The sequence below is a fragment of the Pavona decussata genome, unplaced genomic scaffold (assembly GCF_977016875.1).
Source record: "Pavona decussata unplaced genomic scaffold, jaPavDecu1.1 SCAFFOLD_83, whole genome shotgun sequence".
In the NCBI taxonomy this organism is placed as follows: Eukaryota; Metazoa; Cnidaria; class Anthozoa; order Scleractinia; family Agariciidae; genus Pavona; species Pavona decussata.
In genome coordinates, this window is record NW_028145501.1 from 1,108,796 (window position 1) to 1,133,455 (window position 24,660).

The 24,660-nt window shown below is 39.1% G+C and overlaps 6 protein-coding genes across 6 annotated transcripts in view; 1 reads left to right on the forward strand and 5 right to left on the reverse strand.

The window, feature by feature from the left end:
* Positions 1-1,335: 1,335 nt before the first annotated feature.
* LOC146475746 (ADP-ribosylation factor-like protein 4A) lies at positions 1,336-4,418 on the reverse strand. The gene is made up of 2 exons (XM_085115353.1): positions 3,965-4,418; positions 1,336-1,850 (listed from the first exon to the last, which is right to left on the reverse strand). The coding sequence occupies exons 1-2, from the start codon at positions 4,416-4,418 to the stop codon at positions 1,336-1,338; spliced, it is 969 nt and encodes a 322-aa protein (XP_084971479.1).
* A 1,957-nt stretch (positions 4,419-6,375) lies between these two features.
* LOC146475747 (ADP-ribosylation factor-like protein 4A) lies at positions 6,376-6,933 on the reverse strand. Its single transcript, XM_085115354.1, has one exon. It carries the CDS (start codon positions 6,931-6,933, stop codon positions 6,376-6,378), a length of 558 nt encoding a protein of 185 aa, XP_084971480.1.
* Positions 6,934-9,319: 2,386 nt separating this feature from the next.
* Positions 9,320-9,946, reverse strand: LOC146475748 (ADP-ribosylation factor 6-like). Its single transcript, XM_085115355.1, has one exon. The coding sequence runs from the start codon at positions 9,944-9,946 to the stop codon at positions 9,320-9,322; it is 627 nt and encodes a 208-aa protein (XP_084971481.1).
* A 1,867-nt stretch (positions 9,947-11,813) lies between these two features.
* Positions 11,814-12,371, reverse strand: LOC146475749 (ADP-ribosylation factor-like protein 4A). Its single transcript, XM_085115356.1, has one exon. The coding sequence runs from the start codon at positions 12,369-12,371 to the stop codon at positions 11,814-11,816; it is 558 nt and encodes a 185-aa protein (XP_084971482.1).
* Positions 12,372-16,748: 4,377 nt separating this feature from the next.
* On the reverse strand, positions 16,749-21,679 carry LOC146475750 (uncharacterized). Its single transcript, XM_085115448.1, has 4 exons — positions 21,435-21,679; positions 20,860-20,920; positions 19,160-19,537; positions 16,749-18,269 (listed from the first exon to the last, which is right to left on the reverse strand). The coding sequence occupies exons 1-4, from the start codon at positions 21,459-21,461 to the stop codon at positions 16,783-16,785; spliced, it is 1,953 nt and encodes a 650-aa protein (XP_084971574.1). The 5' UTR covers positions 21,462-21,679; the 3' UTR covers positions 16,749-16,782.
* A 1,409-nt stretch (positions 21,680-23,088) lies between these two features.
* Positions 23,089-24,660, forward strand: part of LOC146475751 (uncharacterized) — a 67,633-nt gene continuing 66,061 nt past the window's right edge. The window contains exons 1-3 of the mRNA XM_085115451.1: positions 23,089-23,220; positions 23,746-23,899; positions 23,988-24,143. Coding sequence (XP_084971577.1) covers positions 23,104-23,220; positions 23,746-23,899; positions 23,988-24,143 — 427 coding nt within the window. The 5' untranslated portion in view covers positions 23,089-23,103. The remainder of the gene's footprint in view (positions 23,221-23,745; positions 23,900-23,987; positions 24,144-24,660) is intronic.

Sequence of the window (24,660 nt, forward strand, 5' to 3'; positions counted from 1 at the left end):
TTGGCTCGTAGCTATTGTCTATAAGAATACTTGGCAGTGAAACCACTCGACTGCGGATCATGGTTCGACTTGAGTTTCAGTGAACATTTTTTGACATCATTTTATAGTCAATAAGAGTATAGACCACAGAAAACTTCCGTCGATTTGTTAATTAACACACATGCAGGTATTCCGAATGATGGTTTGCACGAGGTCCGCTTAAACGACGTTATCATATTTTCTTTCGGTACATATTATAGTTGGGTAAATACTCAATGAATGTTAAATTACGAACGTACACAAAGCATATTGTAAATTTCACCAAAAGTAGAACCGCTTTCTATTTCTGCAACGGTTCGCAACGGTCGCAGTGGTGAAAAACAAGAGTTTCACCGTGTACTGGCACCAGAAACTGATCTCGTTTGCCGATGCACACAAGTTTCAGCTAAAAGTTTCAACGTTTAACGGCGGCTTAACAAATTGTCGGCAGTTTTCTATGACCATGCAGAAAATGACGTCACAAAATGTTCAACTGCTCAAGTGGAACCACAAGACCCAGGCGAGTGGTTTCACTGCCAAGGTGAGTTATTCAAAGTTATCGACAATAAAACGTCCACGTTTGGTATCGCCAACCATAGTCGGTTTTCCTTTTTGAAAACGAAAACTGATTTGTGGTCGATAACTAATTCAGTTTTTGCAGTTTGTTACCGACAACTTGGCTCACACACTGGATTTTTTGTTATCGACAATTGTTTATGATATCAACAACAAAATTCGAAAAATTAACCTTACACAGAAAAAAATCTAGCTGTTGGCCAACAAAAAACGCTGTTAATGAATGATCGATTGACTAAGGCGAAATTATTCTGCTTCGAGCCCCGACTCTTGATAAAGTGTTCCTTGGGCGATATTTAATAGGAGTAAGCATTTCTGATCGTTATAAATTACAGTGTTTTTGACGAATTAATAATTTCAGTTTACAAACTTCATTTGTCACCAAGTTAACACAATTCGTCTTATTTAGGAGAATATGAAAACTGCTGAAGCGCTTTTAAAATTTACTAGTTACATTGCGGAAGTATAACATTGTAGCAAATACGTGATCGATGGTGACCATTTGAACAGCAAAAGCCTTCCTGTAATATTGTCCTTATGATTAATTTGAACTTCACCTCAATAGGTCATTCCCGAGTTGCTTTGAACAGCATCACAAAACGAGGCAAAGTGCAAAGCTTTTCATGTGAAAATTAGTTCTAACTTAATTAAGAAAAACGACAACAGTTTTGATTTTTGATTTGAACAAGGCTCGCTTTCAAAACGAGGTTCAAAGCAATTGCCGGTTGAGCTATGTTATTGTTACATATTTTTAAATATTCTTGCTCGTTCCTTGATCATGTTGCACAATTTGTGCATGGCTTCATGTAGATTCCTGCCATCAATAGCGGACGTTCCATGGACATGAAAAGGCATAGCACTGTTCGGTAAAGAGAGAGAAACCTCTCTACCAATCTCGTATGGCGTTAAAGCACCAGGAAGGTCTTGCTTGTTGGCAACAACTAACACGGGAACTAGGGGCCCTCCCAAAGCCTTATAAACACCACGGAAAAAATCCCGTGCCTCTGCGATTCTTTCCACGTTAGAACTGTCTACTACAAACATCACTCCACTTAGGAAGCCTTGAGTAACACACTGCGTTTTTTTCCATAAATCCCTTTGTCTCTCTCCGCCTCCAACATCAAATATATCGTAGGTGAACTCTTTCCATCGATACGCATTAAAAGTCCAAGTGTATCCTACGGTCGGTTTACGATCGGGAAATGCTTCGTTGCGGACATTTTGTAAAATGGTGGTCTTTCCAGCGCCGTCTAGTCCTACGAAGAGAATGCAACCTGTTTTAGACTGTCTTATCCCCATAGATGAACGTTGTTTTTAAAAGCTTTCTCACAGATTTCAGTGTTTACGTCTCATTCCCTTACTGATCGAGCAACAAAACTGAGCCTTCACTGACAAACTCTATTTGAGATCTACCTTTCCTTTAGATAGCTTTAAATTACTGAAGCACTGACGCAAATGCGGACTAAAATAAGCTCCCAATTGGGCGTGACGGTATTCAATATTTGAACGAGGTCTGCCTGAACCTCGTCAGCATAATTACGGAAGGGAAGCGTCGTTTGGATATACTTGAAACGATGTCACGATGACGACTGCAATTCCTTTGTGGGAGGGGGGGGGGGGGGGGGTCGTACTCTCCATAATGGACTATACGGCGAGGCTCCACCCGAAAGGGTTCCCAGATTAAAATGCTAGGAATTTCACGAGTTGAAGAGCAGAAATGGTTAGGGAAAACTCTCCATTTATTTTTACGCATATAAAATTTCAAAGGATAATGGTCTGGTGCTCGGGGGGGATCCCTCCGGGTATAAAACTTTGCTGGGGTAGCCCCACCACCCGGCTGCAGTTCTGGCCGGAAAATTTAACTCGCCGGTTAATGACAACAGACTACAGATATGAGGGAAGTTGTCGTTACTGATCACCAAATTTTCTTGACTCATTGCTGTGGATTTTAAAAAATCTTGCAAATTACTCAAGCTAGCTTTGTCTTATCTGAACGAGGAAGTACTTGATTTTCAGCGTCATACAGCGCATACGAACTAGCTGAATTAATGAACTCCACTAAAATCTCTTCAGCTGTAAAAGTTTTTCCTGTAATCATTGTATTGATCACTTTCAAGGTTGCTTAGTCCGTGTGAACTTCAGCTCAACTGCTGAATTTGCTAAGTCATTATTGCCAAGAAAGATGAACAAGTTTTGTACGATTTTATACGGCGACAGTGGCGATCGGCGAAAATCGCAATTGCTGCACGGGGCACACCTGGCGATTTTCGCCGATCGCAGCGATCGGCGTATAAAATCGCCAAGTATGTCGCCGGCTTAACGAGTAAACCCACGAACATTTGCCTATAACAATAGACTTATCGATACGCCACACATGTCACTGCGCATGTTTACCGGCAGTCTCCATAGCCAATTACATCACGGCTGACTGACAGATATACCAGTTTAGCATGCTTAACTGGCGTCCGTTGAAAAAAGATACAATTTACGTCAGAAACTAAACCTAAAGAGAAATGAAATCCTGATTTTATCTATATTGTTCAACTTTGTGTAAATTTACAATTTAATGGCGCGGCGTGACGATAAACATTTTACTTGACTCTGATGATGAATTCCGCTCAGGTTGCCGAAACGTTAGATATAGTCTGTTTATTATCTCAAACAGTTCTTCTCAGGTCTACACTCACCCAGAAAATAATTCACCGACTTATAATTCGCTTTCTCTTTATTTTTATTAAAAACTGGATCATTGTATAACACACTGAATTCCAGGGATTTGATTGGCTTAGCGGTCATGGTTTATGAGCCATTATACCATGCCCGAAAAATAGCGACTATTAAATTGTATTCTAGTTGTTCCTGCAAAGCGAGATCAGTAAGATCTAGCAATACTTCGTTGGCTATCTATCATCTCATACCCAAGGTGCGCTCATGGAATAATTGTTAAATATTTGCTTCCTCTCTACTTCCTCTCAGTATCTAATATTTAGTTTGCAACAAGAGCAAAACGCACTGAACTGACTGAGTTTGAAAGCTTAAATATCTCGCGGGTCTTGCACCAACATCCTTACTGCAAAATTAAAATTTACGAGTTAGAATTCATCAGTTGAGAGTCAAATTGATTCAAACACAACTCGTGTCATTAACTATAATGTAATCAATGTCACTAAGTTTAGCTAAACAACTGCAGTTCTTTTTTTTTTATCCTTTGCGCACTAAAACAGCTTGTGCCAATTACTGTAGGCTCTTGCCGGCTTTTTTTCCCTTCCCCCAAGGGAAGCTTGTAGCTCTCATTGTACAATTTTTAGTTGAGTCAGCAAACACTTTTCTAACCTTTTGTCGTATGCCCTGATCATATTGCGCATCTTACGAATCACTTCGACAAGCCCCGTGCAAAATTTAGCAGAAACCCCAAGAACAGGTAAGTCTCCGTATGACGAAAGAGATAGCCTCTTCGCAAGCTCGTGGGGCTTCAGGGCTCCTGGAAGATCTTGCTTGTTGGCAATAATTAACACGGGAATTCTGGAAAATCGGGAAGCAGTTAGAATCTGTTGAAGAAACTCTCTCGCTTCTGGTAGTCTTTCCACGTCGGTACTATCTACAACGAACATCACTCCTTGCGGCCATATACCATTGAAAGACCAGCTTTGAAGCCATGCATTTCTAGTGTGCTCCTTGCCACCAACATCAAATACATCAAAGGTGTAGCCCTTGTAAGTGAAGTCTGCGACCGTCAATTTATATCCATTAGTTGGGGCAATCTTTCCTACGTTCATCATTTTGCCCCATGTTGTATCAGAATTAGGCGAGATCACGTACGCCATTGTAGTTTTTCCCGCGCCTTCTATTCCCACTAACAGAATAGTAGCTGCTGTGGTACAATTCCGTTCAGTGATTCGAGAACTTTTTATTCCCATAACTGACGTTGAGATTCAACTTGCTGTGAAGGCGCTCACGTTTCTTCTCTCGATCGATCAACCAATTTGTGCTTTAAAACTGTCCTCAGGAGTCAGGAGTTTTACATCCGGTAAATCATGAAGCAAATAATTATGAGTAATATTTTACAATAACTGTCGAAATTTCCGCGCGCTGATTGGCTCGTAGCTATTGTCTATAAGAGTACTTGGCAGTGAAACCACTCGACTGCGGATCATGGTTTGACTTGAGTTTTGAACATTTTTTGACGTCATTTTATGGTCAACAAGAGTATAGACCACAGAAAACTTCCGTCGATTTGTTAATTAACATATACATGCAGGTATTCCAAATGATGGTTTGCACGATTTCCGCCTAAACGACGTCATCATATTTTCTTTCGGTACATATTATAGCTGGGTAAATACTCAATGAATGTTGAATTAAGAACGTACTGTCAAAGCATATTGTGTAAAAGTGTCTATAAAGCCAAAAATGTCTAAACGAAGTTATGAAATTCCCCATTTATAACTGAGGGTAAATTTGTGCAATTGATAATTATTTATCAAGTCAGTCGCACCGCGTTGTTTAATGTTGGAAAACCAGGTTACGTTTAACAAATTGACGGCAGTTTTCTATGACCAGGCATAAAATGACGTCATAAAATGTTCAACCGCTCAAGTGAAACCACAAGCCACAGGCGAGTGGTTTCACTGCCAAGGTCGCCAGTTATTCAAAGTTATCGACAAAAAAACTGACACGTTTCGTGACGCCAATTATAGTCACTTTTCCTTTCTGAAAAGGAAAACTGATTTGTTGTCAATAACTATTTCAGTTTGTTTTTTTCAGTTTGTTGTCGATAACTTGGTTCACACACTGGATTATCGACAACTGTTCATGATGGCAGAATAAGAAGAAAACCGCTCGTTTTCAGTTTTCAGCCGTCGAGAATAACGCTTCTTATTATTCTTATTCTTTATTCTCATTTTTATTTTTATTAGTTGAATAACAAAAAAATTAACGCTACAGAATAATATCTACCTGATGGTCAACAAATAACTTAGTTAAAGAATGATCGAATGGCTTAGGCCAAATTATTCTGTTCTGCTTCGAACCCCGACTCTTCATGCAGTGTTGCTTGGGCGGAATTAGCAGTAAGCAATCCTGACCCTTATAAATTACAGTGTTTTTGACGAATTAATAATTTCAGTTTACAAACTTTTTTACAAACTTTATTTGTCACGAAGTTTACACAATTTATTTTATTTAGGAGAATATGAAAACTGCTGAAGCGCTTTTAAAATTTATTAGTTACATTGCGGAAGTATAACTTGGCAGCAAATACGTGATCGATGGTGACTATTTGAGCCACAAAAGTCTTCCTGTAATATTGTTCTTATGATTCCAGTAATTTGAACCTCATTTTAATTAAGCCATTTCCGAGTTATTTGAACCTCATCACAAAACGAGACAAAGTGAAAAGCTCTTTATGGAAAACTCCTTTCACTGAAAAGTTTAAGAGAAACGACAAAAGTTTGATTTTTGACGACATGTAAATTTTTCAAACTCTCTTTCTTGTCACACATCGTCACGTATTTTTTAATTATTCTGTTACAGTTTTTTTTCCTTTTTTATTAGCATTTGTGCGTACTTATTATAAATTCAACTGTGTAGTTTACAATTTAAACTAAAAATAACAAAAAAGCTGTCGAAACTTGTTTTCAAAAATTAAAACTGCTATCCAGACCTTTTGGCAAAATTAGTTTTGTTTGATATGAATGAAAAGTAATCCGGAGACCTCGCTTTCAAAATGAGGTTCAAAGCCGACTGAATGACCTCTGTATTCAGTGTTGAGCTATGTTATTGTTACATGTTTTTAAATATTCTTGCTCGTTCCTTGATCATGCTGCACAATTTGTGCATGGCTTCATGTAGATTCCTGCTATCAATAGCGGACGTTCCATGGACATGAAAAGGCATAGCGCTGTTCGGTAAAGAGAGAGAAAACTCTCTACCAATCTCGAATGGCGTTAAAGCTCCAGGAAGATCTTGCTTGTTGGCAACAACCATAATGGGAATCAGGGGGCCTCCCAAAGCACCATAAACATCACGGAAAAAATCCCGAGCCTCTGCGAGCCTTTCCACGTTTGAACTGTCTACTACAAACATCACTCCACTTAGGAAGCCTTGAGTAACACACCGCGTTTTTTTCCATAAATCTCTTTGTGTTTCTCCGCCTCCAACATCAAATATATGAAAGTTGAACTCTTTCCACCGATACGCATTCAAAGCCCAGGTGTACCCCTCGGTCGGTTTACGATTGGGGAATGCTTCGTTGCGAATAGTTTGTAAAATGGTGGTCTTTCCAGCGCCGTCAAGTCCTACGAAGAGAATGCTACCGTCTTTAGAATTTCTTATCCCCATAGATGAACCGGCGTTGTTTTAAGCTCTCTTTTTTCAGTGTTTGCGTCTCAGTCCAGTCCCTTAATTGCTGATCGAGTAACGAAACTGTGCATTCACTGACAAACTCTATTTGAATTCCTTGTCAGTGTCACGAGTTATAGCTTTAAATTACTGAAGCACTGAAGCAAATGCGGACTAGACATATATCCGCGTGACGTATTCAGTATTGCGCGTGGCTGACCTAAATCTCGTCAGTATAATTACGGAAGGGAAGCGTTTGGATATTGAGCAATCAATGAATGCTTAACCGGCACACCTACTTGAAACGATGACGACTGCAATTCCTTTGGGGGGGAGGGGGGGGGTTGTATTCCCTATAACGGACTATACTGGGAGTCTCCACCCGAAAGGGTCCCCTTTTTGAGATTAAAGGTATATAATAAAACATAACATAACATAACTCTATTTATACTCGAGGACCTGGAGCTTATTAGGCTCCTAGCTTTAGCAACTAATAAGTCGAGTTTAGAAGAACTAACAAATAATTAAAATAAAACAAATAAATGAAAATTAAAAGGCTATTTACATCATGATACGATATCACTTTTACAAATAGTGCCACTAAAGTGGAAAATATCAACGACAGTCTAGCTAACAGTTGCATACTAGAGATCAGTTACATACGTCAAAGGTGATCTTTCTGATCCGTGTTACAACGTTTTTAAGGGTCGGAGAAGTTCTTAGTTCATCATTAAGAGAGTTCCAGACTTTTTGTCTATAGTACCTAAAGGTGTTTAGGCTAGGAATTTCACGAGTTGGAGAATAGAAATGATTAGGGAAAACTCTCCATTTATTTTTACGCATATACATTTTTAAAGGGCAAAGGTCTGGTACTCGGGGGGGGGGGGGGACCCCTCCGGGTATAAAACTTTGCTGGGGTAGCCCCACCCCCCGGCAGCAGTTCTGGCCGGAAAATTTAACTCGCCGGCGAATGACAAAATACTACAGACATGAGAGGGAAGTTGTCGTTACTGATCACCAAATTTTCTTGACTCATTGCTCTGGATTTTAAAAAATCTTGCAAATTACTCAAGCTAGCTTTGTCTTATCAACGAGGAAGTACTTGATTTTCAGCGTCATACAGCGCATACGAACTAGCTGAATTAATGAACTCCACTAAAATCTCTTCAGCTGTAAAAGTTTTTTCCTGTAATCATTGTATTGATCACTTTCAAGGTTGCTTAGTCCGTGTGAACTTCAGCTCAACTGCTGAATTTGCTAAGTCATTATTGCCAAGAAAGATGAACAAGATTTGTACGATTTTAAACGGCGACAGTGGCGATCGGCGAAAATCGCAATCGCTGCACGGGGCACACCTGGCGATTTTCGCCGATCGCAGCGATCGGCGTATAAAATCACTAAGTGTGTCGCCGGCTTAACGAGTAAACCCACGAACATTTGACTATAACAATAGACTTATCGATACGCCACACATGTCACTGCGCATCTTTACCGGCAGTCTCTACAGCCAATTACATCACGGCTGACTGACAGATATACCAGTTTAGCATGCGTAACTGGCGTCCGTTGAAAATAGATACAATTTACGTCAGAAACTAAACCTAAAGAGAAATGAAATCCTGATTTTATCTATATTGTTCAACTTTGTGTAAATTTACAATTTAATGGCGCGGCATGACGATAAACATTTTACTTGACTCTGATGATGAATTCCGCTCAGGTTGCCGAAACGTTAGATATAGTCTGTTTATTATCTCAAACAGTTCTTCTCAGGTCTACACTCACCCAGAAAATAATTCACCGACTTATAATTCGCTTTCTCTTTATTTTTATTAAAAACTGGATCATTGTATAACACACTGAATTCCAGGGATTTGATTGGCTTAGCGGTCATGGTTTATGAGCCATTATACCATGCCCGAAAAATAGCGACCATTAAATTGTATTCTAGTTGTTCCTGCAAAGCGAGATCAGTAAGATCTAGCAATATTTCGTTGGCTATCTATCATCTCATACCCAACGTGCACTCATGGAATAATTGTTAAATATTTGCTTCCTCTCTACTTCCTCTCAGTATCTAATATTTAGGTTGCAACAACAGCAAAAGGCACTGAACTGACTGAGTTTGAAAGCTTAAATATCTCGCGGGTCTTGCACCAACATCCTTACTGCAAAATTAAAATTTACGAGTAAGAATTCATCAGTTGAGAGTCAAATTGATTCAAACACAACTGTGTCATTAACTATAATGTAACCAATGTCACTAAGTTTAGCTAAACAACTGCAGTTCTTTTTTTTTTATCCTTTGTGCACTAAAACAGCTTGTGCCAATTACTCTAGGGTCTTGACGGCTGTTTTTGCCTTCCCCAAGGGAAGCTTGTAGCACTCATTGTACAATTTTTAGTTGAGTCAGCAAACACTTTTCTAACCTTTTGTCGTATGCCCTGATCATATTGCGCATCTTACGAATCACTTCGACAAGCCCCGTGCAAAATTTAGCAGAAACCCCAAGAACAGGTAAGTCCCCGTATGACGAAAGAGATAGCCTCTTCGCAAGCTCGTGGGGCTTCAGGGCTCCTGGAAGATCTTGCTTGTTGGCAATAATTAACACGGGAATTCTGGAAAATCGGGAAGCAGTTAGAATCTGTTGAAGAAACTCTCTCGCTTCTGGTAGTCTTTCCACGTCGGTACTATCTACAACGAACATCACTCCTTGCGGCCATATACCATTGAAAGACCAGCTTTGAAGCCATGCATTTCTAGTGTGCTCCTTGCCACCAACATCAAATACATCAAAGGTGTAGCCCTTGTAAGTGAAGTCTGCGACCGTCAATTTATATCCATTAGTTGGGGCAATCTTTCCTACGTTCATCATTTTGCCCCATGTTGTATCAGAATTAGGCGAGATCGTGTACGCCATTGTAGTTTTTCCCGCGCCTTCTATTCCCACTAACAGAATAGTAGCTGCTGTGGTACAATTCCGTTCAGTGATTCGAGAACTTTTTATCCCCATAACTGACGTTGAGATTCAACTTGCTGTGAAGGCGCTCACGTTTCTTCTCTCGATCGATCAACCAATTTGTGCTTTAAAACTGTCCTCAGGAGTCAGGAGTTTTACATCCGGTAAATCTTGAAGCAAATAATTATGAGTAATATTTTACAATAACTGTCGAAATTTCCGCGCGCTGATTGGCTCGTAGCTATTGTCTATAAGAGTACTTGGCAGTGAAACCACTCGACTGCGGATCATGGTTTGACTTGAGTTTTGAACATTTTTTGACGTCATTTTATGGTCAACAAGAGTATAGACCACAGAAAACTTCCGTCGATAATTAACATATACATGCAGGTATTCCAAATGATGGTTTGCACGATTTCCGCCTAAACGACGTCATCATATTTTCTTTCGGTACATATTATAGCTGGGTAAATACTCAATGAATGTTGAATTAAGAACGTACTGTCAAAGCATATTGTGTAAAAGTGTCTATAAAGCCAAAAATGTCTAAACGAAGTTATGAAATTCCCCATTTATAACTGAGGGTAAATTTGTGCAATTGATAATTATTTATCAAGTCAGTCGCACCGCGTTGTTTAATGTTGGAAAACCAGGTTACGTTTAACAAATTGACGGCAGTTTTCTATGACCAGGCATAAAATGACGTCATAAAATGTTCAACCGCTCAAGTGAAACCACAAGCCACAGGCGAGTGGTTTCACTGCCAAGGTCGCCAGTTATTCAAAGTTATCGACAAAAAAACTGACACGTTTCGTAACGCCAATTATAGTCACTTTTCCTTTCTGAAAAGGAAAACTGATTTGTTGTCAATAACTATTTCAGTTTGTTTTTTTCAGTTTGTTGTCGATAACTTGGTTCACACGCTGGATTATTTTTGTTATCGACAACTGATTATGATAAGAAGAAAACAGCTCGTTTTCAGTTTTCAGCCGTCGAGAATAACGCTTCTTATTATTCTTATTCTTTATTCTCATTCTTATTTTTATTATTTGAATAACGAAAAAATTAACGCTACAGAATAATATCTACCTGATGGTCAACAAAAAGCTTAGTTAAAGAATGATCGAATGGCTGAGGCCAAATTATTCTGTTCTGCTTCGAACCCCTACTCTTCATGCAGTGTTGCTTGGGCGGAATTAGCAGTAAGCAATCCTGGTCCTTATAAATTACAGTGTTTTTGACGAATTAATAATTTCAGTTTACAAACTTTTTTTACAAACTTTATTTGTCATCAAGTTTACACAATTTATTTTATTTAGGAGAATATGAAAACTGCTGAAGCGCTTTTAAAATTTATTAGTTACATTGTGGAAGTATAACTTGGCAGCAAATACGTGATCGATGGTGACTATTTGAGCCGCAAAAGTCTTCCTGTAATATTGTTCTTATGATTCCAGTAATTTGAACCTCACTACAATTTGGCCATTTCCGAGTTATTTGAACCTCCTCACAAAACGAGGCAAAGTGCAAAGCTCTTCATGGAAAACTACTTTTACTGAAAAGTTTAAGAAAAACGACAAAAGTTTTGATTTTTGACAACATGCAAATTTTTCAAACTCTCTTTCTTGTCACACATCGTCACGTATTCTTTAATTATTCTGTTACAGTTTTTTTCCTTTTTGATTAGCATTTGTGCGTACTTATTATAAATTCAACTGTGTAGTTTACAATTTAAACTGAAAATAACAAAAAAGCTGTCGAAACTTGTTTTCAAAAATGAAAACTGCTATCCAGACCTTTTGGCGAAATTAGTTTTGTTTGAATGATACGAATGAAAAGTAATCCGGGGACCTCGCTTTCAAAATGACGTTCAAAGTAACTCTGAAATGACCTCTGTATTCAGTGTTGAGCTATGTTATTGTTACATGTTTTTAAATATTCTTGCACGTTCCTTGATCATGCTGCACAACTTGTGCATGGCTTCATGTAGATTCCTGCTATCAATAGCGGACGTTCCATGGACATGAAAAGGCATAGCGCTGTTCGGTAAAGAGAGAGAAAACTCTCTACCAATCTCGAATGGCGTTAAAGCTCCAGGAAGGTCTTGCTTGTTGGCAACCACCATAACGGGAATCAGGGGGCCTCCCAAAGCACTATAAACATCACGGAAAAAATCCCGTGCCTCTGCGAGCCTTTCCACGTTAGAACTGTCTACTACAAACATCACTCCACTTAGGAAGCCTTGAGTAACACACAGCGTTTTTTTCCATAAATCTCTTTGTGTTTCTTCGCCTCCAACATCAAATATATGGAAGGTGAACTCTTTCCATCGATACGCATTCAAAGCCCAGGTGTACCCCTCGGTCGGTTTACGATTGGGGAATGCTTCGTTGCGAATAGTTTGTAAAATGGTGGTCTTTCCAGCGCCGTCAAGTCCTACGAAGAGAATGCTACCGTCTTTAGAATTTCTTATCCCCATAGATAAACGTTGTTTTAAGCTCTCTCTCAGATTTCAGTGTTTACGTCTCAGTCCAGTCCCTTAATTGCTGATAGAGAAACGAAACTGTGCCTTCACTGACAAACTCTATTTGAATTCCTTGTCAGTGTCACGAGTTATAGCTTTAAATTACTGAAGCACTCAAGCAAATGCGGACTAGACATATATCTGCGTGACGTATTCAGTATTGCACGTGGCTTACCTAAATCTCGTCAGTATAATTACGGAAGGGAGGCGTTTGGATATTGAGCACTCAATGAATTAAAGGGGAAGTATCACGCAAATTTGCTGTCATTTCAAAACCCAAAAATGTTTTTCTGTCAGTTGAAACAAAGAAATAATTGTCAAGTTGGTTATAAATAATCACCTTAGTGCAATAATACCGCCAATTTAGTGCCTCTGGTCAGAGACAGCATTGGGCTGTATGTATCGAAACTTGAAAAATGTTAGGCTAATGTTTTTCAAGTTCTCACATTTTTGTTTCCAAAATGCGCTAGAACAGATTACGAGTTGTTCCTTTCAAGAATTTAGTTGAATTCCTTCCTCTCGTCGTCCTAGAATAATATTTAGCAGCTGATTGAAGGTCTTATTTCATCACTTTTAACAAAAGATACCAAAACCCCATGATACTTCCCCTTTAACCGGCACACCTACTTGAAACGATGACGACTGCAATTCCTTTGCGGGGAGGTGGGGGGGGGGGGGGGGGTTCGTACTCCCTATAACAGACTATACGGGGAGGCTCCACCCGAAAGGGTCCCCTTTTTCAGATAAAAGGTATAATAATAAAACATAACATAACATAACTTTATTTATCTTCTAGGCCCTGGAGCTTATTAGGCTCTTAGCTTAAGCAGCTAATAAGTCGAGTTTAGAATAACTAACAAATAATTAAAATATAACAAATAAATTAAAATTAAAAGGCTATTTACATCATGATACGATATCACTTTTACAAATAGTGCCACTAAAATGGAAAATACCAACGACAGTCTAAAAGTTGCATAACGTCAAAGGTGATCTTTCTGATGCGTGTTACAAATTTTTTAAGGGTCGGAGAACTTTTTAGTTAATCATTTAGAGAGTTCCAGATTTTTGGACCGTAGTACCTAAAGGTGTTTAGGCTAGGAATTTCACGAGTTGAAGAATAGAAATGGTCAGGGAAAACTCTCTATTTATTTTTACGCATATTTAAATTTTTAAGGGCAAGGGTCTGGTACTCGGGGGGGGGGGGACCCCTCCGGGTATAAAACTTTGCTGGGGTAGCCCCACCCCCCGGCTGCAGTTCTGGCCGGAAAATTTAACTCGCCGGCGAATGACAACATACTACAGATAATGGAGGGAAGTTGTCGTTACCGATCACCAAATTTTCTTGACTCATTGCTGTGGATTTTAAAAAATCCGGCAAATTACTCAAGCTAGCTTTGTCTTATCAACGAGGAAGTACTTGATTTTCAGCGTCATACAGCGCATACGAACTAGTTGAATTACTGAACTCCATTTAATCTCTTCAGCTGTAAAAGTTTTTCCTGTAACCATTGGATTGATTACTTTCAAGGTTGCTTAGTCCGTGTGAACTTCAGCTCAACTGCTGAATTTGCTAGGTCATTATTGCCAAGAAAGACGAACGAGTTTTTTAGGCGTTACGTGACTAAGTAAAGGTTTGATTGATTGAATTCTGGGACGTCATTCGTAAAGGACCTCACAGGGTCTTGGACAAATTTGTACTCAGTGTCTCTTTGTAAATTCTCCCCGACAACAAGCCCTTTGTAAGCACGTCCCCGAAATGTCCCTTGAACGAGAGAGGTTCAGAGTTCCGACAGGGTTTACATCGGGATTTTACTTTACTTCGTGGCACGTCCTGTTTCTTGGCGCTCGATCCTCCATCTTTTAAGACAAATAACAGTTTAATCATAGCCTATTGATGGACACGAAACAGTTCTGAATATTCCAAGTTTATTACTCGATTACTTAATCCTTTATAATCCTCATTAATTTTCAGTTGATAAAATTCCCCAACAGTTCGTTTCAACAAACTGAAGTCAGAGTTCAACATCTCAATTCTCCCTAAAACAAGCAATACACTGTGGCAAATTCATGTTATGAGAATAAAGAACAACATCAAAGAAAGTTGTCTTGATGCACCACCTACTGCAAGTTAGCGATTTTAGTGATCATTGCTTATTTTCTTTCAACTTGCCAATAACCTTGAAGGTTCTAGATTCATTTTTGGCAAACACCCTCACCTCTCCAAAACTAATTCGTTTACTAACTAGATTTAGTATAGATGGGAAACAACTCTGCTTTGATTCTATCATGAATACTGCAAGCCTATTGGCTAGCATTTCTCACTGTCTTTTGTAGCCTGTGATAGAGTGTGAATGGCACTGTTTACACTAACAATTAGTAATAGTTATGCGCTTGAGTGGAGTTCGTATGGGTGATGACTTGTTATTTGCTTTTCATCATAAGTACATGTATGATTACAGTTAGCATGGGACCAAAATCATGTCCCATTACCAGTTAATCACATCTAAATCAAAATTTGAAAATTATGAAACAGGAATAAACGTTTTGGAGAATAGACAGAAATTAAACAAAACCATCTGCGAGATATATGACAAACGAAACCCCTATCGCAGTGCAACTGTCCTGACGGCATGTGATGACCCATACTACCCAACTACAGTGTCCGATTTATGCTAAAATCATTGTTGCTGACAACTAATCAGGTTCAAGAATTTTATGGCCATGATTTATAACCTCAAAATAACAATACATAATAAAGCACATTAATTTTATCACCTTTCATTTCAGTGAAATATTTTAAAATCACCATGCTAAAAAAATTAGATTTTTCCCTTTCATATTTCCATGAAAGATAGTTGATTCTGTCCCCTCAGGCCCTCTGTCAACTCTCAGGCCATAAAAAGCTTGTGCTCAAATTCTAAAAATTATTTTTGCTCCAGTAATAACAGGTTATTAATTATAATTGTTTCGTAGTCATACTACACAAATCTGTACCAATATTATCGCACTAAGTCACAATATCCACATACAACAACATACAGCATCTCTCCACTGTTCTCTACATATTTCTGATGTTTCTAGTTGGGAGAATTTAGCTTTCAAAGTATTTTAGATCTGGGGATCATTTCCTATATTCTCGCAACCTTTACATTTGCTCAACCATTGAAACTGTAAGGAGAAATTAGATGGTGATCACTTTTGAGCTTAGCTATATCACTGACTTTTAGCATCACTAAGAAATGCGAACAGATGTAGTTAAATTCAATGAAAACTCTCTGCCAAGTTGAGTTAAAAACTAACTGCACTACTGCAAGACCTCTCTTACAGTACATGTACATCATCACCAACTCAAGATGAACACCATCCTAGAAGTTTGACTGATGTATTACGAGAGGTTCAATTTCACCAATAATTGCATCACAGTGACTGTAAGTGGTTTGAACCCAGTAGTCATTTCAAAGGTTTGTAAGTTATGATCATCCGGGTGAGTGTAGTCCTGAGAAGGACTGTTTGAGGTGACATTGACTGTCGTTTCAACAACCTGAGCGGAAGTCATCATCAGAGTCAAGTGAATTGTGGATCATCAGTAGATGGTATAAATGTCACTGTCTCTAACAAGTATATAGATGAGGTGTCAAAGCATCAGTTGAAACATTAGGCTAAATTTGTTGAATTTTTGTTTTAAGGTCTACAGGAGGCCCTCCCTTAGAACATTTCGCACATGAAGAATCACTTAATTACTACAGACAATGCTGGATTTGCTGGACATTGCAATTCACTGGATGTTTCTCTCCAGTACCAATTTTTCATGCACTGTAAGAAGTCGAGGATGACAACTTTAGTGTCAGTCATTCCTTCAAAAAGGCTTTGCTTATAACATATACCCAACTCGGCGACATGTGGGGCATCATTGATGTCGCTTATCTCTACCTTCAGGCATTTAATTGTCACATTTATGACCACCGTGGGTCCAGGATAATCTTCAAGAAAAAATCACCCCAAATGAGGGCATTTGACCCTATTCAGATGACATTTTTTTGCCCTAGGGAGCAATTAATTTTGATCAACTATTCTCCCAAAAAGTCAAATGCCAAACAGATGCCTTGGGGGGACCTCCCCTTGGGTTTATCATTGATATCATACACATTAAATCAATAAAAAAATTTGTGATAATCTCACCCCTTTGTACTTAAGAAAATATGTCCCACACTGATTAGTCATAGTTATTTTCAGTGCCGAGGAGCTGAACCCCAGCAAAAGATCTAAATGGGTCTTTCCCATGCCGTAGAACAATTTTAACCTAAAAACAATGTCAGAAATTTGATCACATCTGGTACTCCCTTTTAATTCATAACTTTCCACTTTAAGACTGAAACCTTCCAACTGCGTTAAACAGTTCCTGGGTAAATGCCATCAACTCCGCAGTGGCATGCAGGCCAGGTGGCAAAGGTGGGGGGATGAACGGCTGAGGAGTAGCACTGACTCTTGGAACAGGACGCATGCGTGGCAATGGACCATGAGAAACCGGGGGTGGCAGAGAAGCAGCGCTAGGGGTTTGGGATGAAGCTGGTAGTGATGCATTTGCTGTAGGCCTGTCTTTGTTAACTGGCTCTGCCTCCCCTGAACTTCCCTCATCTCCGCTCTCAGACACTGAGACATCAAAAGCTTCATCATCGTCATCTCCCGAAGGGACTTCTGGGGAGGATGGCTCACGCTCGTCATTAGCTGAAGACCGTGTATGCGAAGTTGCAGTCTGTAATGTGGGTTGTGGGGGTACCAAGGCATTCGCAGTATGAGTACCAAGTGGAAGGCTACCTGAGGCTAAAGGAACCATGGTTGGAGGGTGTTCAGGTGCTGCTGGGAGGGTGTTGGGATGACTTTCTTTGTGGGCAGACTTCATGTGTTTCTTCAGCTTATGAGGCCCAAGGAAGCCTTTCTTACAAATTTGACAAGTGTGGCTATAATTTCCAGTGTGGATGCGCATGTGGTCATTCAAGTTATCCCGTCGTGCATACCCCTTGTTACACTGATCGCACTTGAATGGTTTGTCCTTAGAGTGTGTGAACAGATGTCGCTTAAGCTTGTCCTCGCGGTAGAATGTCTTCATGCATCCAGTGTGGCTGCGAAAAGGGCATGTGAATGTGGGCCGTGTATCAGGATAATGGATTAGAGAATGCCTCTTCATTTTATCTTTGCGAGCAAATGCTTTGCCGCATTCAGGACATTTGTGACGCTTTTCCGTAGCATGCACTGTTCTCTTGTGAGACCTGAGATTTGCTGATGAACAGAAGGCTTTTTCACACTGATCGCAACCAAATGGCCTGTCTGTGGAATGTGTGGTGTTGTGTTTCTTCAACTGGACAATGCTTGTGAACACCTTACCACAGTCATCACATGGGTGGGAATGTGACTCATTCAACCGATGTTGCTCGAATCCACTTGCGGTATAGAAACTTTTGGAGCACAAAGTGCATTTGAACTCCTTCTTGTGCAGTTTACAGTGGTTTTCCTTCTCATCCAGAGTTTTAAAAACTGCTGGACAACGCTGACACTTGTAAACTTTAGAGGGAGGGTTGAGGTAAATTGGCACAAACACACTGGTGGCTCCTTGTTTGCGCACAACCACCCCCGGGGGAGTTGCCGAGGATGATGCTGAACCAGCATTTAGATGCACAAGCTGTGACTCTGGGATGTGGACTGTAACAGATCCATCACATAATACCGCGGATTTTTTGCCACGTGGGTCTTTTGTCTTCTCATGACTGGCAGATGACGTCGATGCTGATGATTTGCGTTTTCTTGTTGTTTTGGGATGTGAATTTTTCCTCTTGTGTCTCTTTGATGGTTTGCCTGTAAACAAAAGACATTCACTTGTCAGTGAAAGACCTTCAACAACATGTACCAACCATGGAAAGGGAGCTGAAGGATTCCTTTGTACAATTAACAGGGGTTGATCACAGGAAATTTTGAAAACAAAAACAACAACAAAATAATCAACAAGAATCTTGGCTGTCATGGCTTTTCAATCCTAAGTTATAGTGTAACATTCACACAATGTTATGTTTAGAGCTCTACACTGTACATGACACTGATAGCAACAACAAAGAACTTCTAACTAGCGAGACATCTGTACAATGGACAAGTAGGCTTAATGATTAATTGCTTTAGACCAAACTTTTTAACCCTGTTCCAATGTACCTAGTATGTAACCAAATTTATTTATTCATTTATTTTTATTTAAATCAATATTCACACAGGGTGTCCAGTTTAGCAAGGCTAGTTTAAATGGAGCCATGATACAGTAATAATTTACAGGAAACATAAATGGACTAGACATACATAATGGTTACAAGTAACTACTACTGGGTCATAACATAAATACATACATACATACAAACATACATACATATGTCTTCAGGTGAGTTCCACACTGACAAATCCAGGATGCATACATATATACATTAGGTATTAGTCATTGCTTAAGATGGCTTTTAAGCTTATAATCTTAAATTTGGCTTGGCTATGGGAACGTGGAGCTGGAGTTGAGAACTTACAGTAACTCTTAAAACTCCCTTATTGACATTCATATTCCCTCTCCATCCTTGATATATTTCCATCGTAAATGGTGATCATTTCCTTAATTCCCATGACCTGTATGGTTGATTAAGTAGACGATACTTAGGGAGAAATCAAATGTTGGTCACTATTGAGGCTTTAAGGGTTAACACAAGAACACTCACTGGATTTCTCTCCATCTGTGTTTTTACATGCGACAGCATCATCTTCTGTAGGTCCATCTTCACTTTCACTAGCCACCAATGGCTCAAGGAATTGCACCTCCACTCTCTTCGGCGATTGTGATGCATCTTCAGCAGTCAGCTCACTATCCTTTCCTTTCTTACAGGTGTCAGTCTGTGTACCCTCTGCACCATGACTGCGCTGCTCCTCTGATTTCTCCGGAGACTTGTTTAAACTGATTGGTAGCTTGTCGACCACCTCTGTGAGGGTGCTCTTGTGGGCATCGCGGCAAACTTTGTTTGCTTTGTGCTTGATATATTCGGAGAGATCAGTGAATGATAGTTTGCATCTACCGCAGTAGTGGACATCTTCTTCGTCATCTAAAAGACACAGTATAACAACACAACATTATTCCACTAGTGCGATCACTTCATTTTGTCATGGTTCTTTTGTAGCTAGCAGTATTACAATGTGGTTGTGTAGTACACTGTGGTTTGTTCTGTAGTGTCTTTTTTCAACTCTAATTTAAGAATTTAGAACAATTGCTTTTATCAAAATAAGTTGCCGACACAGGGCATACTTAATTTGGAGCCTACACTGTAGCTCTGTTGTGCGACCAATATCATTTTTATCTCATTTTCCGTATTCATCATTTTTTTCTTAATAATTATCATTCAAGGTGAATAAATAAATTTGAGACAGTGGGAAAGTGACACAGAGAAGCGTGGTGTACATATCATTAATTTTTTTGAGCACTGCAAGGAGACTCGAAAGCTGACTTGCTCTAACAAAGGGCTAACAGTCAAAATGCCAGTTTTTAAAACTCTTTACGTTAGCCATTATATACACTGCATAAATATTTTATCAAATCAGCTGACAAACTTCAAACATTAATAATTGAGCAGGGACACTCACAATTGCCAAAACAATGCATATAGATAATAGTACAACTACACGTATACAAATTTGAAGGGTAGCTTCAAGGCCCAGACTGTCTGCACCACAAAGCAAGAAATGGTATTTATAAAAACAGGGCTTGAAATAATTCACAGACAGTTGTCGGCCATGTCTGGCCAAACAAACTGACCGTGAATGGACAAAAAGTCTAGCCATCCGAGAGTTTGTCCGGTCAAGTCCTCATTCTTACCAGACAGTGTAGGCAAAAAGGAAAAACAACAAAAAATCATCTAGTAATTAAAGAATTGTAGTGTATAACCCTTTCCTGCCCAAGAGTGCCATATGGCACAAGATGTAATTATGAGCTCAGTATTTGGTCAATTTGAGTGAAATTTGCACAACCAAAAGATCTTTGAAAGATCTATAAATTAAAGGCATAAAATCATGCCCCCCTCCTATATAAGACTTGATTTTCCACCCCTCAAACTTCTGCATTTTTTTCCTTTGTACGTTAAGGGTCTAGTTGATATCTTACAACAAGCAATGCACTGAGAGCTGTACATTAAGCTATAGTTTAGGGGGATATCCAGTATGTACAACAAATAGGAAAATTTTCAATGTTTTTCTTCTTTCGTTTTGGACTTTTCTCACTCTAATATGTGACCTCCTCCATCTCTGTTGGTGTGATTTATAGCACACCCCAGAGAATACCTTTTAAATGGTATATCACATGTGATCTCGCAGTTCATAGTTAGCGATTTAGAAAAATTCGCCATTTCCCTTGGACGGGAAAGGGATAATTTACCTGAGGAGGGGACATTAGCTGGTTCTTTAGGAGGTTTACTTGTTTGAACAGTCTGAACAACCTGAAAAAGAAAAACAAATATTTGTTTGAAAATATACAACTACTGACACAAAAATATACCAAGACCACCTCTCTCCCCCACCCCACTACCCAGCGCTCCCGCCACTGGGCCTATAAACAGCTGACAAATCATATGAAACCGAACAGGTCGAAAAGAGAAAAATTTATACTTCAAACCAATACTGAAGAAGTATTGCAAGCTTCTGAAAAGCAAGCTACATTGACAGAAGCAATTTTGAGACAGATGGACTTCATTTACAATTTCAGAGGAAAAGTTATCAGATTCCGGAAGTTCACGTCAGGACGCACTGTAAATTTGGGGACATTCGATATCAATGTTTACGAAGAAATGAAAGCGTCGAGAACACAATTCTACATTCTAAAGACCATCTACTCATCTACTAAAAATCGCTTCGTATTTATTAACTAGAGGAAACTAAGCAATAAAGCAAGGAGAAGCGTGGAGCTCCTATCAATAAAGGATGTAATTAATGCAAAAATTTAAGGTACAATACCTCGGTGGTTTCGCGACTGTCGGCCATGTTGGTCGCGAAGCGTTCCCTCCTGAACGACGAAACTTCACGTCAATTCCTCGAAAAGTTCACCCCGATCGCAACGTAAAACCAACAGGGAACAACTGTGTGACGCGTTTTAAATACAAGGTATCTAAATCATGAGGATTTAAGGTAAAATACAACCACAAACAGGAAAACCACCAATCGCCCGGGGTGGCGAGGGGAACTGATGGCCCACCCCTTCCCATCTCTCTTAGTGACCCCTTCATAATAAGGCCAGGAGGCTCAGTTTCGAACATGTGATCGGGATCAAATTTACGGCGGGGAAGCGCGCGCTATTTTGTTGCTCATTTGAGAGGTGAAATTTTTACTGGAAAGGTACTTTTATTATTGTGGCTTCATTTTATTTATTAATTGTCGTTTTTTGGGTGAAAAATGATTATATCTTGGATCGGGGAATTTGACATTGGAGTTTCTTGAGACAGAATAATGTTATCAGTTAGATCGCTCATATTGCCATAAGGACCACGTTTCTCGAGAAATAGCTTAGGTAGCAGCAGAAAGAGGATATGTTATCGATTGCAAAAAGTGTTCATACCCAATTCTTGTTTTGGTTGGTACACAGAACTGTAATTATAAAATGTGTACACTAAAAGGCTTGCGAATCACTCTTAAAGCTTCCAAAAGCTTGCTGCACTAAAATACTAGTGTTTTGCAACTTTTTGTGAGTCATATGCTTGTGATTCTCATTCATACAGCATGAGGAGTTTTGTTGGCAAGTTTCAAAGCTTGCTTAAGAAATTTATAATCTAATCGGTGAGAAGGGGACTGGCCAAGACGAAGATTATCGCCAAATGTTTAGTTAATCTAGACATAGAGTAATTTTCCTCCAAATTATTATTTTTATTCTGGTCAGTTCCAGTATCTTATGGCATTTAATGTTGCTCTTGTGTTGCTAGTTTTGAAGCCACATAGCATCTCGTTGTTGGTGGTAATGTATTGTGTTCTGCCGTGAGAAAACATCTGTACCCTCCCCACCCCCATGGAAATATTTTTTGTTTTGAATCGGCACCCTCTGGGCATGTCCATTATTTGGATATTTTCTGGAACCACACAATCAGGGATCATATTAGGCTCGATTTCTGCATCCAGTTTTCTTCCCAGTCTTCAGACATTTTTTCAAACTGGTCAATCATCTCATTCCAGAAATCATGCTATGCGAGGGATGGAACTTTCTCCATTTGGTTTTGGAAATAGTGGCAAGTACCCATCTACACTCAATTAAAAAAAAAAAAAAACAATGTTAGGTAAAAGGTACAAATGCACCATGAACAGTGAGATCCCACAGCTTTCTGGGAAGTGTTTGACCTACAGTATGAGCTTGTTTTGAAGTCTTCTTGTTAGGAAATAAAAGCATGTGCAGTTTTAGAAATTAGAATTTACATATCGGTATTGCTCACTAACGAAAAGGAAAAAATACAAAAATTATATGATTTTACTAATAAGATTGCACCATAATTCCATCGGGTCGCATCATTTACAATTATTTAAATTTTGCACTGGATCTTTTTTTTTTTTCTCAAGTGTATACAGTAACAAATTTGGTATGTTTTATTTAGACAGGAAAATGTAGGGCAGGGGAACCTCTGGAACTAATGGTGTCAAAAAAATGCCACCCAAGAAGAAACCGCTGGAAGATGCCAGGAAGAGGCTGCAAGAAAAGTTGAGCAATGTCGAGGAACAGTCTGAATATATTTGTCAGTTTATCAATGATCTAGTGACCAAGGTAAGTTGTTACTGTGTGACAGAATAGCAATGATAGCAACAATAAATAATGATAGCAATACTGTAATTATTGTTTTTAATAATAACAGGGAAGGCACACGGAGGTTTACAGTATTTTTAACGTATTGTTGTTTTAGACGGTGGTTTATGCGGCATTCCAATAGTTTCACTCTAAATACATGTATGTTCAGTCCAGCATTTTCAGTTCATGCGGGTGGTAAACAAGACATTTGTGTCAACACTACAGTATTTGGTAGAAAAACAATTATTTCCATGCTATTCTGGTTTCTGGTTGTTTCTAGTAATAATAATAAAACTTATGATAACGATGATGATGATGATGATGATGATGATGATGATAGAAGTAATTACTAACAGTGGTAGCTTACAGCTGTACAAGAAATTTTACGATGTAGTAACAGCAGCAGTGGTGGTAGAAATGTGTTATATGAAGATAAAGATAAAGAATGATAATGATATTCAGACATGGTGGCCGACAATAATTGTCTGTCTCTTCTGTTTCAAGGCATCCAGTCCAGCTAAGGAACTTCTCCAAGAGAAGGATCGCAGGAAGTTTTTCCAGAAGTACTCGTCAGTCAGCCAGGAGCTCGAGAAATGTCTTGACTGTCTGCTGTTGATAAGTGATTCTGTAACTGCTCTTGGAGAGGAAGACACATTGGGTAAAGTTCTCTTAGATTGTTTCAGAGATTGGAGATCAGTAATTCAAATAATTAAAATGAAAAATTATTATTATTTTTTTTTAATCAGGTGCTGGTGAGGACTGCACCAGTTCAGCATCTGAATCTGCTGAACATGTCGATCGTGAGCCTACGGCTGCAAATGAGAAGGCCATCAGCAGCCATGATGCAGCAGATTCTGCTCAGTCATCTGCCGATAAGAGCAAAGAACAGCAACATCTGTCACGTAAGTAAATCATAAGCCAAAATTTGGCCTTTGAGGAGACTTCTTTGTAGTGCTTTTAACCCTTTCACTCCCATGGGAAATGTCGTATTTTTGTAAGACGGCAACTGTGTACCCCTACAACAACTGTAATACACCAATTAAAAGGTTTTATCTGGGGCATTGTGTAAATCATTCCAGCTAAGAGAAAGGAAGTAACAGAAGAGAATAAAAAGTGTTTAAAACGAGAAAATATAAACCTTAAAATACATCTCACTTCTCATATAAACTGGGTATATCCCTAAACTATAGCTTAATATGCAGATCTGAGCACATAGTTTCTTGTCAAATGGTGACTTGGTCTTAAAAGTGTAAGAGGAAAAAGTTACAAATAATGGAGGGGTGGTTAATCATGTCTTATGTAGGAGGGGGTAAGATTTTATGCTTCCATCGTGCAGATCTCTCCAAGATCTGTGTGGTGTCCAAATTTGATACAAATTTACCCAAAATTGGGCACGTAATGACTTTTTGTGCCATATGG